The 18,045-nt window shown below is 43.5% G+C and overlaps 1 protein-coding gene across 1 annotated transcript in view; it reads right to left on the bottom strand.

The window, feature by feature from the left end:
• The window catches only part of LOC123666816 (spectrin beta chain, non-erythrocytic 5), an 87,446-nt gene that overhangs the window by 30,335 nt on the left and 39,066 nt on the right, over positions 1-18,045 (bottom strand). The window contains exons 27-48 of the mRNA XM_045600842.1: positions 17,736-17,838; positions 17,135-17,208; positions 16,749-16,842; positions 15,534-15,688; positions 14,407-14,515; positions 13,489-13,679; positions 12,879-13,116; positions 12,143-12,361; positions 11,589-11,782; positions 10,326-10,428; positions 9,238-9,383; positions 8,098-8,332; positions 7,279-7,452; positions 6,521-6,884; positions 5,449-5,537; positions 4,719-4,832; positions 3,377-3,506; positions 2,303-2,503; positions 2,012-2,100; positions 1,561-1,701; positions 997-1,130; positions 484-669 (exon numbers count right to left, since the gene is read on the bottom strand). Of these exons, the coding sequence (XP_045456798.1) occupies positions 484-669; positions 997-1,130; positions 1,561-1,701; positions 2,012-2,100; positions 2,303-2,503; positions 3,377-3,506; positions 4,719-4,832; positions 5,449-5,537; positions 6,521-6,884; positions 7,279-7,452; positions 8,098-8,332; positions 9,238-9,383; positions 10,326-10,428; positions 11,589-11,782; positions 12,143-12,361; positions 12,879-13,116; positions 13,489-13,679; positions 14,407-14,515; positions 15,534-15,688; positions 16,749-16,842; positions 17,135-17,208; positions 17,736-17,838 (3,483 nt within the window). The remainder of the gene's footprint in view (positions 1-483; positions 670-996; positions 1,131-1,560; positions 1,702-2,011; positions 2,101-2,302; positions 2,504-3,376; positions 3,507-4,718; positions 4,833-5,448; positions 5,538-6,520; positions 6,885-7,278; positions 7,453-8,097; positions 8,333-9,237; positions 9,384-10,325; positions 10,429-11,588; positions 11,783-12,142; positions 12,362-12,878; positions 13,117-13,488; positions 13,680-14,406; positions 14,516-15,533; positions 15,689-16,748; positions 16,843-17,134; positions 17,209-17,735; positions 17,839-18,045) is intronic.

Below are 18,045 nucleotides of genomic sequence, written 5' to 3'. Positions count from 1 at the left end.
GGTGTGGGGGGTGGGGGGTCGTACCTGTCGGCCAGGCGCGCGGCCGCGGCGCGCAGGTCGGCCACGCGGCCGGCCACGGCGGACGCCTCGGCGGCGCGCGCCTCGTGCCGGCGCCGCAGCTCCTGCGCCGCGCCGGGTCGCGTGTGGGGGGTCGGTGTGGGGGGTGGGGGGTCGTACCTGTCGGCCAGGCGCGCGGCCGCGGCGCGCAGGTCGGCCACGCGGCCGGCCACGGCGGACGCCTCGGCGGCGCGCGCCTCGTGCCGGCGCCGCAGCTCCTGCGCCGCGCCGGGTCGCGTGTGGGGGGTCGGTGTGGGGGGTGGGGGGTCGTACCTGTCGGCCAGGCGCGCGGCCGCGGCGCGCAGGTCGGCCACGCGGCCGGCCACGGCGGACGCCTCGGCGGCGCGCGCCTCGTGCCGGCGCCGCAGCTCCTGCGCCGCGCCGGGTCGCGTGTGGGGGGTCGGTGTGGGGGGTGGGGGGTCGTACCTGTCGGCCAGGCGCGCGGCCGCGGCGCGCAGGTCGGCCACGCGGCCGGCCACGGCGGACGCCTCGGCGGCGCGCGCCTCGTGCCGGCGCCGCAGCTCCTGCGCCGCGCCCAGGTCGCGCCCGCACTCCGCGCGCGTGAACTGCGCCGCCTTGCGCGCCACGCGCGACTGCGTCTCCTGCACGTCCCTGGACACAGCGCTCACGTCAGACACGTATGAACAACGCTTAACGTTCGACGGTTTCAGGAGGAATGACTCCCGTGTCCGGGGTCCGGAAATAACGGATACACGCCCAAATGCCCAGACCGCGAAAAACATGTCAAATAAAACTAGGTACATTTAAAAAAGTCACGGTAGCAAGTCAACTAATAATTACAAAATTGCTACAATTCAACATGCAATAAACAACAAAAAAATTTTTTTGCTCGAATCGCCGTACGGCCGAAACAAATGCCACAGCGCCGTGCCGCCTGCTCCAGCACATCCAGCACTCATCGTCTGGGGAAGGCCTCACCTGTTGAAGGAGTGCAGCTGCAGCGCGGCGGCCAGACGCTCCCGGTAGGCCTGCAGCGCGCCGCTGAGCGCGCGCCACTTGGACAGGAAGGCGTCGCGGCGGGCGCTCACCACCTCGGCCTGCTGCGTTGGACCCTGGGGACGGATTCTGAGTATAGCTATCCCACTAATTTTATGGATGGTAATAACACTCTCCACATTTCTTTCTACCGGATAGGGTATGTCTAGTATTTTTCCCAAAACAGACTTTTCTATTCCACAATGATTTTTAACCACCCATGATCCACATCACACCTAAATGATAACTATCCCATTACTTTTATGGAGGGGTTACGGGTTGATAGTAATTTTCACTCCCAAAAAAATTATTTTTTCTAGCGGTTTTCTATCACTCATGTGATCCATAGTACCTTCTGACCTAAGAAATAACCATTTTATTCGAGAGTTAAAAGTAACCCCCCCCCCCCTACCACATTCCCTTAGAAGGTATATCTCAAAATTTATCCCGAGATTTTTTTCCACGATGGTTTCCCAGCACCCAAGTGACCCACAGTCAACTACATACCTGCTGTAGCAACTTGGTGGCCAGGGCCTGTATGGTGCGCACGTGTTTGTCATCCACCTTCATATCGCTGTCCAGGTCGTCTAGTTTTCTCAGCAGCGCTTCACAGTGCTCGTAGTCTCTGCCCGTCTCGTTGGCTTGCACCTGCGGATTTGAGGAACATTGATAGAATCAGACTGAGAGCCATCCATAAAATACTTCAAGCGGAATTTTTCCGATCTAAACCCATCCTTCCCCCTTTGTCACGGTAAGTCACACTTTCAGCGATTCATTTAGCACATATGACGTCATATGACGTCGAAAAATCAGCCCGCCATCCTCTATAAATGCCATTTGAAATGACGTTTATGGTTGACATCAAATTACATGAAAAAAAAATTAAAAGCAAGTAAATCATCCTTATTTGCGAATATATTTCACGGATGACCCCTAATAAAGTAACTCAAGTAATTACCATCATCTCCTTGTCTCTGATCCAGGCCTCAATCTTGTCCAGGTGCTGGTTGAACTCTAGAATATCCTGGGCCTCCTCCAATCCTCGGCCTAGAACAAAATTATTGTAGTAGAAAGTTGTACTGAGTCACAATCTAGGACTTTATAGAGGTCAATATTTAGTTTTCAAGTGGCATTTTTTAGAACAAGAAAGAATTCTGGAACAACATCCGCCAATCCACAAAAGACAAACCTGGTGGATAACACACTACCCAGCGGTAGGATAGCAACAGACTCTTACAACGACAGTTACCTCTCTGTTCCGTAGCCGTCTCCAGGGTCTCCCAGTCCTGATGAAGCTGTTTCAGCTCCTTCTCCACCTCGGGGTCCGGAATGAGCTGCGCTGCTAGGTTCTCTATCTCCTGGAGACGAGCCTTATTAGCGGCCAGTTCAGCCGTGAACGCTTGGTGCTTCTGGAGTTTCTTAATCTTATCCTCGAGGTTCGTCACTTCACCTGGAATACAGTGATATAGTATTATTTACGAAAAGATTTTGACACTCGATTGTAGTCAATTGTAAAAGAAATATTTTATTTCAATTTTATTTAAAGAAATCGGTTAAATAACTTTGAATGCTGTTTCATTGTTTTTTCAGGTAGATTTTCATATTTTACTAGCTGACCCCGCAAACATTGTTTTGTCATATATGTTATAAGGCCCCTTAATCCCCCCACCGCCCCTTATAACTTAGGGGTAATAAAAAATAGATGTTGTTCGATTCTCAGACCTACCCGATATGCTTATAATCCCCCCACCGCCCTTATAACTTAGGGGTATGAAAAATAGATGTTGTTCGGTTCTCAGACCTACCTAATATGCAAAACAAAATTTCATGAGATTCTGTCAAGCCATTTCAGAGGAGTTTAACTACAAACACCGCGACACCAGAATTTTATATATTAGATTTATTGTATAAAAGTGATTAAGGAAAAATTGTAAATTAAAAACTTTGTTTTTTCAGAGCAACACATGGTTTAATTTTCCGGTTCCAATTTCTAAGCATTCAACTAGTGTCTTATATATAGCTAAGTGGTAATTATCAAAACTAGTCAAGTGCACTAATCCACAGTTCCACATACAATAATATTTAGCAGTAACTTGTTTAAAGAGTTTATAACTTCCTTTTAAAAAATGAACTGACTTAAAACTGAGAGACATAAGGGTTTGACGGGATTTTAATTTGTTTCAACAATCATTAGAAGCATTGGATAAATTATGCTCAAAATTCTTTTGAAAGATTGGGACAAGACCCCTGACTTATGGGTGTAATAAAAATTTTAACTACATATTTAAACACTATTAGTTATGTGTATTTGTGTGTGTGGTACCGTGGTGAGCAGGCAGCTGCGCCAGTTTGTCGGCCACCCAGCCGCGAGCTTCGGCCGCGTCGCGCTGGAACTGCGCACGCGCACGCGCCCGGTGGAGGGCCTCGCGCCGCGCCGCTGCCGCTTCATACAGCTGGGGGAGGGGGGGGGGGGGTACATTTAGTCAATTTAAAATTCCTGCAGGCCGCAGTGAAACAACGTGACCAATCAATAAAAACCCGTTTCTATTCATAAGTAAAACAAGCTATTGCCAAAAAGTAAAACTTAAATACAGTCTGTTCAACGAGAAGAGATACCAAACGTAAACAAACCAAATGCGAGGTCATTCAACTATGCAGGGTTTTTAACCCTTTTTTTACTAACACAAATTTTTAAAATGTAAAATATATTTATATTTTGATAATTACTTAATTTAACATAATTAATTAAATACAATTATTTGTATAGGATTTGATACTTCTTAAATAATAATTATTAAAATATAAAAATCACCCCGAACGCTTCAGGACACGGAATAAAATAAAGATAAATAATACAAAATCAAAGGGCCGTCTGCGATCCAAATGTTTTCAAAGCCAATTAAAATATCGCTCGACCTTACAGAGAGACGTGCAGAAGATAGCAAACAAACAAGATAGAAAGAGATAGACTATGTCTGTCATATGACTTTGTTTGTTACGTCGTCGCTACGAAAAAATGTTGGGCTTTGTTTACGTTTGGTATCTCTTCTCGTTGAACAGACTTTAGGTTGTTTTAATTATCATTATAAATAAATGTATATCTTTAACGTATACACGCGGACGTCTGTTCCTATGGTAAGCAACTTAATGCTCGTGTTACAGGTAACAGTCGACTGTTATAGCTGCATATTTTTTTCGATATATAATACAGTATCTATAAATAAATAAATATACTTTACACCCAGACATGGGATGGAAATGGAACCCACAACCCCCGGTGACTACGAATTGCGCCAACGGGCTAGTGTAAAATTGACTCTTGTTAACTTATTTTAACGGAAGTCATAATTCCCAAGACACCAGTAGAACCCCCCAAATAGCTTTGCCTATTATACAGCCATATTGTTTTATAAGAATTTAGTAGCGAGAGGAAAGTGGTGTGAAAAATCACGTCCGCCATCGCAAAGGGAGGATCTTCCGACCAGACGGATGTTGTGTCTGGCAGGCTAACGCCCCGAATGTTATTGTCGTGTTCTTGTATATATACTCAATCACTTTGATAACTTTGATAGCGTCAGTTTTACGTCAGTTTTCTCTAGTTTGTATGCCACGCGATAGATGTCGCTACAAGAACATCAGATAAATTAATGTTCATAGCAGCCCACCTTCTTCCTCCTCTCGTTAATGTTCAGCAGTTCGTCGGCGATGCGCTGGCTCTCCACGTGGTTCTGCTGTAGCAACTTGTCGCCGTGACTGTTCAGGGTCGTTAGTTTCTCATCCTGGAGGGAAAAATATGGATGAAGTTTAGTACAAGCGTACGGCTCACCTGATGGTAAGCGGTTACCGTAGCATATAGACGCCTGCAACACCAGAAGCATCGCAAGCGCGTTGCCGACCTTATCCCTAATACCCACAGGAGCTCCGGTCACCTCACTCATCACAGGAAACACAAAACAACTTGAGAGCAATGTTGATGTTGACAATTTTTAATCGACTTCAAAAAAAGGAGGTTCTCAATTAGACTGTACTTTTTTTAATGTATTTTACTTCGATAACGCGTATTTACTTGACTATTTTTTCGTTTACGTATGTAGTATTACTTGTCGATGTAATTGAAGTCTGTTTTTTTTTTAAATCAGATATTTGAATCCATTTATGTACTGAAAGGTGAGTTAATATTCATAACTTCAGCCTATCCAGCAGACCACTGCTGGACATAGGGCTCCATAAGTTCGCGCCAAAAATGGCGTGAACTCATGTGGTTGCCATAGTCACCACGCTGGGCAGGCGGGTTGGTGACCGCAGGGCTGGCTTTGTCGCACCGAAGACGGAGTTTATATTACTATAATATGTTAATTTCCTTTCTATGTTAAATGTAGTCTTGTATCCCCTCACCTGAGTTGCGAGTAACTTTTCAAAAGCCTCGTGCTTCTTGAGCTGGTTGTCCACCTCTTCCACGCTGCTTGTAGGCGATATCTCGCTGCCTGTAGAGCGACGTATTATTTTTAATAGCGTCTCGGTAATATGTGAAGCCATTGTTAAACAGTCAGAGTATACTTGTGTGTCTGACTGCATGGTATTATTAATAACGCATTCAGCTTGTAATATCACACTGCTGGGCATAGGCCTCTTTCTTCATGTAGGAGAAAGATCAGAGCTTAACCCACCACGCTGCTCCACTGCGGGTTGGCGGATATGTTCTCTACTATGAGTAATGGTCGCTATCAGGAATTTATGATAACAATCGGGACCAACTGCCTAACGTGCTCTCCGAGGCACGGTGGGGAGACCCAAAAGGACAGACATCCAAACCGAAAAAAGAAATTGTACAAATAGCGCTCCCGATCGGGAATCGAACCTGCAAACCGTCGGTGTTTTAGGCGACTACTCGCACCACTACATCAGAGCGGTTGTTATAATATTTTAGTTATTATTAATAATATTATAAAGAGGTAAAGTTTAACTTTGTTTGTATGTAGGCGGTAATCTTCGCAAATACTGATCCGATCATGAAAATTCTTTCACTAACAGAAAGCTACACTATTTAGGAGTGATATAGGCTATATTTTATTGTAATTGAACAAAAAATTCAGTAAATAAGAAAAAGATTAAAATATAATATCAAAATGGTAAGTAAACTAACGCCATCTATCGCTATTAGAAAACAATTTATTAGTCTTTCGACGTTATTAATTTAGTCTATTGACGACGTTTTCTCGATTTTTGATAGATGGCGTTGGAGCAACATATTATTTATTTAAGTGCTATAAAATTTGTTCTTTAAAGTATGTTATTTGGTTAATATAATAATAATTAACGCCCAACGAAGTGGGCACGGATCGGCTAGTTATTATTAAAGTGTAAGAGATATGTAATGCAATTTGTTAGTTTAGTGCGCTAATGTGTGCGTTTAGTTTGTGTATTATGCGTGCGAGTGCGTATAAGTGCGGCTACGGCGGGTACGCACTGAGCGCGGCCTCCTGCGCGGCGCAGAGCTCGTGCAGGGCGCCGGCGTCCCGCAGGAAGCAGTGCCAGTCGATGAGCTGGTCCAGCGCCACCTGGCGCGCCGCCCAGGCGCCCTGCAGCCGCGCGCGCTCCTCCAGCAGCGCGGTGCAGCGCTCCTCCACCTCCTGCGCGGCCGGGTGCCCGGACGCCACCAGGCGCTGCCCGGCGTCCAGAGCGGCGCGGAAGCTGTCGTCTCTCGCGTCGATCTCTGCTCTGAGGGCGTCGTGGTGAGCTCGCTGGGCCTGGGCCGCGGCGGCGGAGCGCGCGGTCCCACTGTTGGACATCTCGCCGCGCAGGGCCGCGCACCACATCGACAGGTCGCGCACCTGAGGCGCGGGCGCGGTTATTAGATGGTAATTATGGTACGTTTGATTTAATACAGCCTAAAATTAACTTTACGCACCCTAAGTTCACAATTACAATGATATCGTATCGTTGAAGCGATTTCGCAAACAATACGGAAAGTACGAAATTACTCGTGTACTTAATATAGCCCAAGTTTGATTTAATATAGCCTAACCTGATAAGCCTAACAAATTTCAATAAGTTTAAATCTATGATGCTTTAGTCAAAAGCCAAGTAATAATTTCGTCTAAAGAAAAGTTTGACTTAATATAGGCTAACCTGATAAGCCTAACAAATTTCAATAAGTTTAAATTCGTGATGCTTTAGTCAAAAGCCAAGTAACAATTTCGTGTAAAGGATGCGAGTCCGCCGCACCTCCGAGAAGAACTGGTGCAGCTGCAGGTGCTGGTGCAGCAGGCGGCGCCGCTCGTCCGCAGCGCTGCGCAGCGCCCGCCAGGCGTCCGCCAGCGCGCGCTGCCGCAGCGCTATCTGCGCTTCATTGCCGCCGGGGCACAGCTTCTGCAGGCGAGCTCCTTCCTCTTGCAACACCTGCGGAGCGCAACGAAAATCTTCCGAGTGATTCGACTCAGGACTCGATTATGTTTTAAGAAATTAAGTAACAATTGATATAAAAATATAATATGACGTTGGTAAAACTAAAATACATATTACTAGTGAACTTTTTTTAAGATTATTTATGTAATTTTATATTGTCGACAAAAATAAATAGACATGTTTTTTTATTTTACTTAATAGTTTGAATTATTATTATTATTTTGGTTGATTTAGTTTATTTTACGGTATTCAACCGACTTCCAAAAAAGGAGGAGGTTCTCAATTTGACTGTATTTTTTTTTATGTATGTTATATCAGAACTTTTGACCGTGTGGCCCGATTTCGACAAAAATTTTTTTAATCGAAAGGTGGTGTGTGTCAATTGGTCCCAATTATTAAAAAAAAAAAAAAACCAGGAACTAGAAAAAATAAAAAATTCAAACTTTTTTTCAAATTGTGTTGCTTCTATACTATCCGAAGGAACTTCGTTCCTACCTGGTGTCCCATGACACCACATAATAATTAAGCCCTATTTTGTCCTTTCACAACAATAATAGCGGATCTGTCTTCAATGAAGCCACGTAGTGCAGGTCGCCTGTTCCCGTGGTAAGCCAGTACAGGTAAGCACGCCGGCCGTACCTGCACCTGCGCGTCGATGGCCGCCAGCTCGTTCTCGGCGGCGTCGTGGTCGCGCAGCAGCGCGGTGGCGGCGCGCAGGTCGCGCGGCGCGGGCGCCGGTTGGAGCCGCGCCCGCCGGTCCGCCGCGCGCGCCAGCAGCTCGCCCGCGTCGCGGTGGAAGCGGTGGATCTCGCCCGCCGCGTGCAGCCGCCCGCCGCGCGACTGGATCTGGTCCACCAGCTTCTGCCACGACTCGCTGCGGGCGACATCACGCCGTTCAATATAACATCTTGGAGATTCATTTGGGACTGATCGTTATCGCTTCAGCCTGTAATATCCCTCCCCCCCCCCACCATTCCTCCCCCACGCCTCTTTCCCCATGTAGGAGAAGGATTAAAGCTTAATCCACCACGCCGCTCCAATGCGGGTTGGCGGATATATTCCCTACTATGAGTAACGATCGCTATCAGGTGTACACGATAACAACCGGGACCGACTTATCATTATAAATAACGTGAATTTAGAAGAAGTAATCAAACAGCTTAGTGTACCATCAAATTACATGCCCATGTTAATTAGAAATCTGAGTCAATGCTAATCAAGCAAACATTGGAGAAATTAATTTTCCTTCTTAATTATGAAATCAACAATCTGCCGCGAACTGGGTAAAGTTTGAGAATCGAAAAGAAGGCGATACAACAGACAACAGATAACAGAACCCACAGATTAGAAAGGTCCTCAAAAGAAATGTCTGTATGTCTTTTACCTAAACTGTCTAACTTTTTTCCGGCAAATATTTTCTTTGAATATGCCAATAGTAGACTTCACGTGATACTGATGATTCAAATTACAATAATTAGGAGTTTATAGACACTACTACTAGTAGCGATCTCTATCTCGCTACATACGAACTAAGAACTGACATATCCCACATCGCGATATTGAACGTTATCCAATGATTGAAAATATATACAAGAAATCGATAACGACCTTGGGGGGGGTTTACAACTGCCCACCAAACACAACACTCGTCTGGTATCACCCTTTTCAATGGTAAATGAGGAACTTTACACCCTGTTCCTCTCCATATACTTCTGCTTGACGAAACCAGCAATTTCAGACCCACGTCTGTAACCCTAAAAAAATAGCCATAATACTGACCCCAAGGCCTCCTGCCTCTTCTCGATATCAGCGATGTAGGGGCTCTCCGAAGCCAGGAGTTTCTTGGCCAGCTCCTCGCACTGGTTGAACCGCTCCGCCCCACTCTCCACCCGGTGACGGAGCTCTTCGAATTTGGATCGAAGGATCTGAAAAAGATCGGGTATTCATTATTATTCCACTTTTCTTTCAATTAGCATTTCTCTCATTCTCACAACTTTTACGGATTTCATCGCGGTTTATTAAGTTTTTTAGATGCCCGACGTTTCGGATACTTTACAGCAAACACCGTGCCTCGGAGAGCACGTTAAGCCGTCGGTCCCGGTTGTTATCATGTACATCTGATAGCGATCGTTACTCATAGTAGGGAATATATCCGCTAACCCGGAATGGAGCAGCGTGGTGGATTAAGCTATGATCCTTCTCCTATATGGGGAAAGAGACCTATGCCCAGTAGTGGGATATTACAGGATGAAGCGTACAGCAAACATGGTCACGGGAGTCCTCCTCTCCATGAGTGAAATTCGCGTAAACATTTGAAAACAATACGTGACATTTCTCTTGTTCTTTCCAAATATTATAGATACGTATTGTTAATTTTTTTTATATTGCTGTATTTACTTTTATTTATAAAATTGAACTAATTTTTTTATAAGTTATTTAATTATTGATTAAGCCGGTCAAAGATCTTCGTACCCCTAAATTTATTGTGAATATTTTTTATTATTTTCTTTTATAAAATCCTTGACCTGACGATAACGAACAAAATAAACAGAATGATCAAAATTGGTGCAGTAGCAAAGTTACACGCGGTAAATAAATATTTTTAAAATAAAACAGCAAATACTTTATTATAGTTCTGGCAAGTCCCGTGGAATCAAGTGTTCATATGATTCAGCCTGGAAATTCCCACTGCTGGGTATAGGCTTCTTTCACCATGTAGATCGATCCCGGTTGTTATCATATATACCCGATAGCAATCATCACTCATAGTAGGGAGAATATATCCGCTAACCCGGAATGGAGCAGCGTGGTGGATTAAGCTCCCTTGTCCAAATGTGGCCGTGAAAGTTAAAAAACTAATATCTAACCAGTAGATGCTCATAGTCCTGGCCGAAGTCCTCGCTGGAGGCAGCAGCATATTGCTCCTGGATCCAGCTCTCCAGCTCCGCGCTCTCAGCCAGGTACTCGTGTCTGTAAAATAAACCAAAGATTCGGGTAAGACATCAGAGAAAACTTGGTGAAATTATGAATGCAAAAATTTCGGATTATGGTTAGCATACAGAAACTTGGGACTGGAGATGGATTGAAAAACCGATGTGATCAAGTTTACTATAATTATTTCAGGTTAAACGTTTTACTAAGCTACTAGCCGACCCGTGCCCATTTCGTTGGGCGTTAATTATTATTATATTAACCAAATAACATACTTAAAAGAACAAATTTTATAGCACTTAAATAAATAATATGTTGCTCCAACGCCATCTATCCAAAATCGAGAAAACGTCGTCGATAGACTAAAATAAGACTAAATTAATAACGTCGAAAGACTAATAAATTGTTTTCTAATAGCGATAGATGGCGCTAGTTTATTTACCATTTTGATATTAGATTTTGATATTTTTCTTATTTACTGAATTTTTTCTTCAATTACAATAAAATATAGCCTATGTCACTCCTGAACAGTGTAGCTTTCTATTAGTGAAAGAATGTTCATGATCGGATCAGTATTTGCGAAGATTACCTCCTACATACAAACAACGTTATAAACTTTACCTCTTTATAATCTTAATATATATAAATCTCGTGTCACAATGTTTGTCCTCAATGGACTCCTAAACCACTTAACCGATTATAATAAAATTCGCACACCATATGCAGTTCGATCCAACTTGAGAGATAGGATAGTTTAAATCTCATATTATAGTCGCAATTTTAATTTATTGCTAATTATTTGTCTGTTATTATTTGACAGTCACAATTATCTGTTAACTCCAAATGATTCTAACAGATGTCGATACCTTTCGACTGGGTTGAGTAAGTAATCAATAGATGGCGCTGCTATGGTAAATCTATATAACAAAAACTTTAGCCACAGCAACGCGTGGCCGGGTCAGCTAGTATTACTATAGATAAATGAGCTCCATTCATGATGGCTTGGTGTAATGATATCCAGGTTTACCAGATCTTTGTTTAACTAAGTCACCTTAAAGTATTTGTTGAAAATTATTGCATATGCTGGTATTCTTAAAGAAACCAAAAATTGGAATGGACTGTAGATTAGGAAGAACACTAATTAAACTTTAAAAGTCTTATTATCAATTTTTTGAAAGGACAAATATAATTCCAATCACCTGCAAACACTTTCCACCAGCGCAGCCTGTCGCAAGGCAGCGCGGCGCTGCAGTCTTGCGAGGCTCTCCGAAAGTTGGGCGTGTCGCTCCACTAGGGCTTCGCCCTCTGGATGTCCACTGGTAGCCATTGAGTTGGCGACATGGCCCATCTCCGCTATGATAGCCGCGTATGTGTCCAACTCTAGTTCCACGGCCTGAGGAGGACAATCGTGTTTAATTGCTTCGAAACTTGGTACGTGGCCGTTACCTGGTGTATACTTATATATACCAAATAATCTGACTCCTCAGTCTTGAGGAACATTAAAACCTGTTGCAACTTTTTATTTATAGCCGTTAGTAACTTAATTTTTCATCTGTGGTCTTTGCTTACCCTACAATATTTCCTACGACTATAATTCTTCTTGTAAGTAATCGGAAATATAAAAACCTATTGTAACTTTTATATTATAAGTACTAGAAAACTTAATTGTCATCTATGGTAATTGCTTGTTCATTACTAGCAAATTTAATTATGATTTTCAACCTAGGTCATCTTGAAGACCTAGATTCCTTACCTTGTGTCTGGTCAATAGTTGCGTAGCTCTGTGTCTATCGTTGCCGACATCAGCAGAGGCGAGTGCGGTGGCCTTGTCTGCGAGCCAGGAGTCCACCTCCAGGGCCTCGTGGAGGAATTGCTGAGCTTTTAAAGCTGCTTCTAAGCGGACGGCCCGTTCTTCTGCACCTCGAGATACTGCTGTGTATTCTTCTTCAAGTTGCTTGCATAGTTCTTTGATCTAAAAAAGAAACGATTTCTGTAAGTTTTTGTAAGCGAAGTAAACATCTGTAGCATAGGACTGTCATATTTTTACCCGACTGCCAAGGAAGGGTTATGTTTTTCGCGCGTATCTTGTATGTATGTATGTATGTTTGTATGTAATATTCTTTACTACCTCATATTTCCAGAACCACTGAACGGATTTACATAATTGAGGTATCGTTAGGTTTGTCTTAGCTGCCCAAGTGTTCTTAGATAGGTGACATTAAAAAAAAAAAAAAAAAAACATGGCGGCTACGCGAAGCCATTGTAGTTAATGAAATTTTTTTTTCTCGAATACTACAATATGGGTATCAAATTGAAGGGCACAATACAAGGATTTTAAAAAGGTATATCATGATTATTGTATCTTTTTTTTTATATAACTAGGTCGGGAAACAAGCCTACGGCTCACTTGATGCTAAGCGATTAGTGTAGCCATACATAGCGGCGATTCATTTCTATTTATCTAGCTAATAATTTAGTAATAAACTCACCTTATCAGCCTGAGGATGCGTCTGCGCAGTTGGATCCTCCTTCAGATCCTTCCCCCTCTCCAACACGCGCAGTATCAAGGGCCCTCTGCCCTCAAGTTCTGCCCGTAACTTCGCATGCTTCTTAACCGCAGCCTGAGCTGCTAGAAGGTCGCTGGGCATCACGGATGAGGATGCTGCAGCGGATCGCTCCGACACCCACGCCAGTTCGCCGACTACCTCGGCTGCGAACTTGTGTAGTCTGTGGGATTTTTTGGATTTTAATTATGTAGCCTAAATTTTTGGATCTTTTTTATACATAGAGTTACTACTGCTTACTACTGCTTTTATTTGAGCGATTGTATATATTTTATAAATGTATAAGTTTTTCAACTCGCTTGTATTCCCAATATAAATAAGTTTCAAATATAAGTTATAAAGAACTACCAAATAAAAAAAGAAAATCGTTCATAAACAAAAAATTCACAGAAATAACGACAGCTGGATAAATCAGAAACTCAACAATTATCGTTTTTGAACTGCAATTCGAAAGACACTAAGCAACGAACAGACTAACTGTACCGATTGCTTAGTGTCTGATCAAGGGCATAGATGATAGGACGAGGGCACCGACCTCAGACTGCCCTCCAGCGCTGCGCGGCGCTGCACCGCGCGAGGCCGCAGCGCCGCCGCAGCGCTGCGCAGCGCGGCGCAGTCCCGCTCGATGGCGGGCGCGTCGAAGTGCCCGCCGGAGACCAGGTCGCCGCCCTGCGCGCCCAGCGCCTCGGCGCGCCGCTCGCACTGCGCCAGCTCCTGCTCCAGCGCCTGGCGACAGCATCCGAAGGGTTCAATGGTTGTATCCAGTGCTTTACACAGACGCCGCGTTGTCGCAACGGTTACAGCCATGGATTGTACCTGTTGCGCTGGCGGTTGCGGGTTCGATCCCCGCACATGACAAACATTTGTATTGGCCATACAGGTGTTTGCCGTAATCTGCGTGTTTGTGCAGTCCTTGTGGGTCTCCCCACCGTGCCTCGGAGAGCACGTTAAGCCGTCGGTCCCGGTTGTTATCAACAACTGATAGCGATTGTTACTCATAGTAGGGAATATATCCGCCAACCCGCATTGGAGCAGCGTGGTGGATTAAGCTCTGATCCTTCTCCTACAGGGGGGAAGAGGCTTATGCCCAGTAGTGGGATATTACAGGCTGAAGCGTATCGACTGTTATAATCTGCGACTGGAGTCTGGGTGTGTTCGTTTGTATGTGTATTATTGACGACGCGTTAACGCAGCGGTCACAGCACTGGCTGTTGCGCTAGCGGTCGTATAGTCATATAGATGTTTGTCGTAGTCTGGGCGTTTGTGCTTGTGTATTGTGTGTTTCCGGAACCCCAACACAGGAGAAGATCCTCGTGAGGGAAGTTGACCGTCGAGCGTATATTTATTAATTTTAAACATTTTTTAATTCAAATATTTTAAAAGTCTGTTTTTGAGGAGTCGTACAAAATCGACAAATTCCACAATTATTGATGAATGAGGAGTCCTGTCTCACCTGGTGCTGCACCAGAAGTCTCTTGCAGGAACGCAGGTCCGATCCTAACTCCTGGCTGCTCAGAGCTCGGTCCAGCTCTAATAGACGAGCTTTGGCGTCCTCCACCGACCTGGACATATCAACCAAAGATATTATTATGTTTAGCTTAATGTTAAGTTACACTTAAATCAGTTAAACACTTTCAATTATTAGTAATAATTAGGAATACTAAACATTTTTTGAATATCATATCAAAAATTGACGCGCCATTCGCTTAAACCGAATGTAAACATTATTGTGGCGACATCTATCGCGCGAAATACGAACGACTACAAATTACGTAATTAGAGAAAACTGACGTATGCTACATCGCGCTATCAGAGTTTTCAAAGTGATTAAGTATATATACAAGATCCCGACAACAACCGTTGAGCCAGTAGCCCGCCAGACACAACACCCGTCTGGTCGGAGGACCCTTCCTTTTCAGTGGGGACGAGGAACTCGACACCATGTTCCTTCTCGCACCCAAATTATCATATCAGGAATTTAGATCTAGCGGGTACATCGTTCCTTAGCCATCGTTCCGTAGCCTTAATTGGCTAGAGCGCCGACATGGTCAGTCGGAGACGCGGGTTCGAACCCCGCTGGAGCAAGGCAATTTTTGATATGATATTCAAAAAATGTTTAGAATTCCTAATATGTGGGTAACACAAAAATAAAATCGTAGATATTAGTAATAATTAATTATAGTTTTGGTCACCATTCCCTGTCCAAAGAACCAAGCACAACATAGACAAATCATTGATTAGGCGCAGAATCAGTCATCTGATGACTTTCGGTCATTTTCCATTTTTTTAAGAACTACAATTATTATTATCTTTAACATTCCACTAAATATAATGCAAATATTAGATGATATTTAACAAAACTGATTTTTAGCAATTTATTTTCATTCTTCATATAATATTATTATCAGCTCTATAAAGACAATGTGGGTAGTTGTATAAACTAGATAAAAAACGATTCCTGTAACAAAAAAAAAAGCTTCCATCGTGTGTCATATTTAGCGGTAACGAAAGGCCCGTAAGCAAATCGATCCGTTTTATTATAACAGGTCTATGGGATAGGTAGAGAACGCAGGTAGGTACCGCCTCAGCAGCCGCTGCTGGGAGGCCTGCCGCAGCTTGCCGCCCTTGTCCCGCGAGGCGGCCAGCAGCGCCGCCCACGCCCCCCGCAGCGCCGCCAGCCGCTCCGCCACCGCGCCTGCGCGGGCGCTGTCCGACTTCTGGAGGGACTCGCCGATCTGGGGGGGGGGGGGATTACTTAAAACCTAAGTGTATTGTTTTGATGACTTCATGGGTTAATATTTATTTTAATATTGATTTATTAATGATTGACTGGGAAATTGGATCTAAAATTATATATATATGTCGGCGCGAGACACTCTCCGATGTCAAAAACCGGTTTCTACGAGTTGCTTCTACTTTATTATTGTACTAAAGCCGCGTTAGGTTCATGTTTAAACGTGTTTATACGAATTGATTACGTCAGCGCGAGGCGCGCGAGCGCGTTACCATATATGGTTCGAAAACGCTTTATAGGCCTAATATGAAACTATTACCATTTATAGTTCGATACAGCGAGCTACGACAGTCGGGCGCTTTAAATACGGTGCGACGATCGCGCTGGCAATTATTCTTATTCGAGTTGTCAGATTAATAACATTACTAATGTTTGTAACTAAGTATTACTGTTAGAATTTCTAGTCATTGAAATATTGTTATCAAGTGTTCGTTTAAGTTCTTGATAAAGGTGTAAAATTAAAGTGATTGTTTTGTATCGAAAATAGTTTTATTATGAAACAAATTATCACGAAGTATAGCATGAACATTATTATATTGAAGATAGTTTTATTAAGAAGCCTACGTTGGAGACTCTTTTCCGATATATATATTTTTTACATTATTTTGGTCAGTGGAAAACCCTTAAAGGAAACAATTATTTTTGGCCACCCCTCCTGCCCAGCGTGGTGACTATGGGCAAAACACACGAGTTCACGACATTTTTGGCGCGAACTTGTGGAGGCCTATGTCCAGCAGTGGACTGCGATAGGCAGAAGTGAGTGAGTGAGTGAGTGAGTGAATTATTTTGGGAGTTATACTTCTTTTGGCGTGTTAGGTAAAATTATGAGAGTATATTTTTACCATGCGCGCGCGCGCTCCGTCACGAAAAACAGACACACTGAAGTTAGCTAATCAATGGAGAAGTTAACAACGTGAAGTCAGCTAGCCAATGAAGTATAACTTCTTACGTGCGTACATAAGTACAAATACAAAGTTTTTTTTAATTAAAATAATACATACACTTTCGACGTTTCTAAGTTGCTTCTCATTCGCCTGCAGTTCTCTCTCGAAAGCTTCGTGCTTTTGCAGCTTTCGCTCCAAGTTTGTCAAGTCCCTACATAGAAAAAGATCGACTTAAATATAGAAAATTACAAGAAATTTGTCTTGCCTGTTTATCAGCACGATATTTGGTGAATAAAAAAAGTCTAAATCCAAATGACCACGACTTTTTTCTAATCTGGTCAAAATTATAAAATTTACCAGGCAAAAAATTAAAAAAAAAAATCAAGAAAAAAAAACACGAAATTTCAATTATCAACGGAAATTGTTCATAAAATATATCTATTGGGTTGCCAATCTAAAATATGATTATTAGCTACAATAATTTTTAGCTCAAATTAGTTCACCTGTAGCTCTGGTCGGTGGCTGTTCTGGTCTTGTCCTCGATCCACGCCTGCAACTCTTCAGACGCGGCCACGAACTAGAAAATACTCATTTATTACTACAGTTTTATATTTACAATATACATAAGTACAAAATTTGGACACCAAAAGATCACAAATAGTGATTTTTAAAACAATACTAGAAGGAGGGGACCTGGGTTTTACCTGATAGTAAGTGGTAACAGTACAATTTTTAAGATTAGAGGCGATGTGAGGACCTCAATAAAACATATAATACTCAAATCTGATGTCAAGTTACTCTATAACTTGAACTTTGAACAAGAAGTGGAGTAGAGGGCGCGTAACCGGCCTAAACATTGGTACAAATAACATGTAAGGATATTCGCTAACTGCCTGACGAGCAGCGTGATGGAAAATCGTTTCTGGGTACAGTCGTCATGACTGGCGAAGTATCAACCTCTCAGGAGATCACAGTTGAATGGTTGTGTAAGGTGATTAAAGCTTCTGGTGTTGCAGGCGTCCGGAAGCTATGGTAAGCGCTCACTGTCAGGTGGGTCGTATGGTTGTTCCAGGCGAATAGGAGTAACCTGGAGAACGCCAGTACCTGCTGGTGCGCCAGGCTGGCCAGCAGCGCGCGGCGGCGGTCGGCGGCCGACTGCCGCACCACGTCGCGTCTCTGGAGCACGGCAGCGCAGCGCGCCTCGATGCTGTGGAGTACACATCATTATATATTATAGCCTAGTTATTTCAGCAAAAGATCTTCGGAAAGAGTGTAGATGTTCTTAAAGTTTTCACAGTTGGCATCACTCAGCTGAGTTTAAATTTGTAATCTTATCATCCTTCTACTCGGAACCGCTGCCCGTATCACTTACCCGAAATGTAACTTTCGAAAATACTTTTCAAAATTATCTCGG

This window comes from Melitaea cinxia, chromosome 27, assembly GCF_905220565.1.
Source record: "Melitaea cinxia chromosome 27, ilMelCinx1.1, whole genome shotgun sequence".
In the NCBI taxonomy this organism is placed as follows: Eukaryota; Metazoa; Arthropoda; class Insecta; order Lepidoptera; family Nymphalidae; genus Melitaea; species Melitaea cinxia.
The sequence above is the reverse complement of the archived record's forward strand: the minus strand, read 5'-3'. Positions and strand labels throughout refer to the sequence as shown.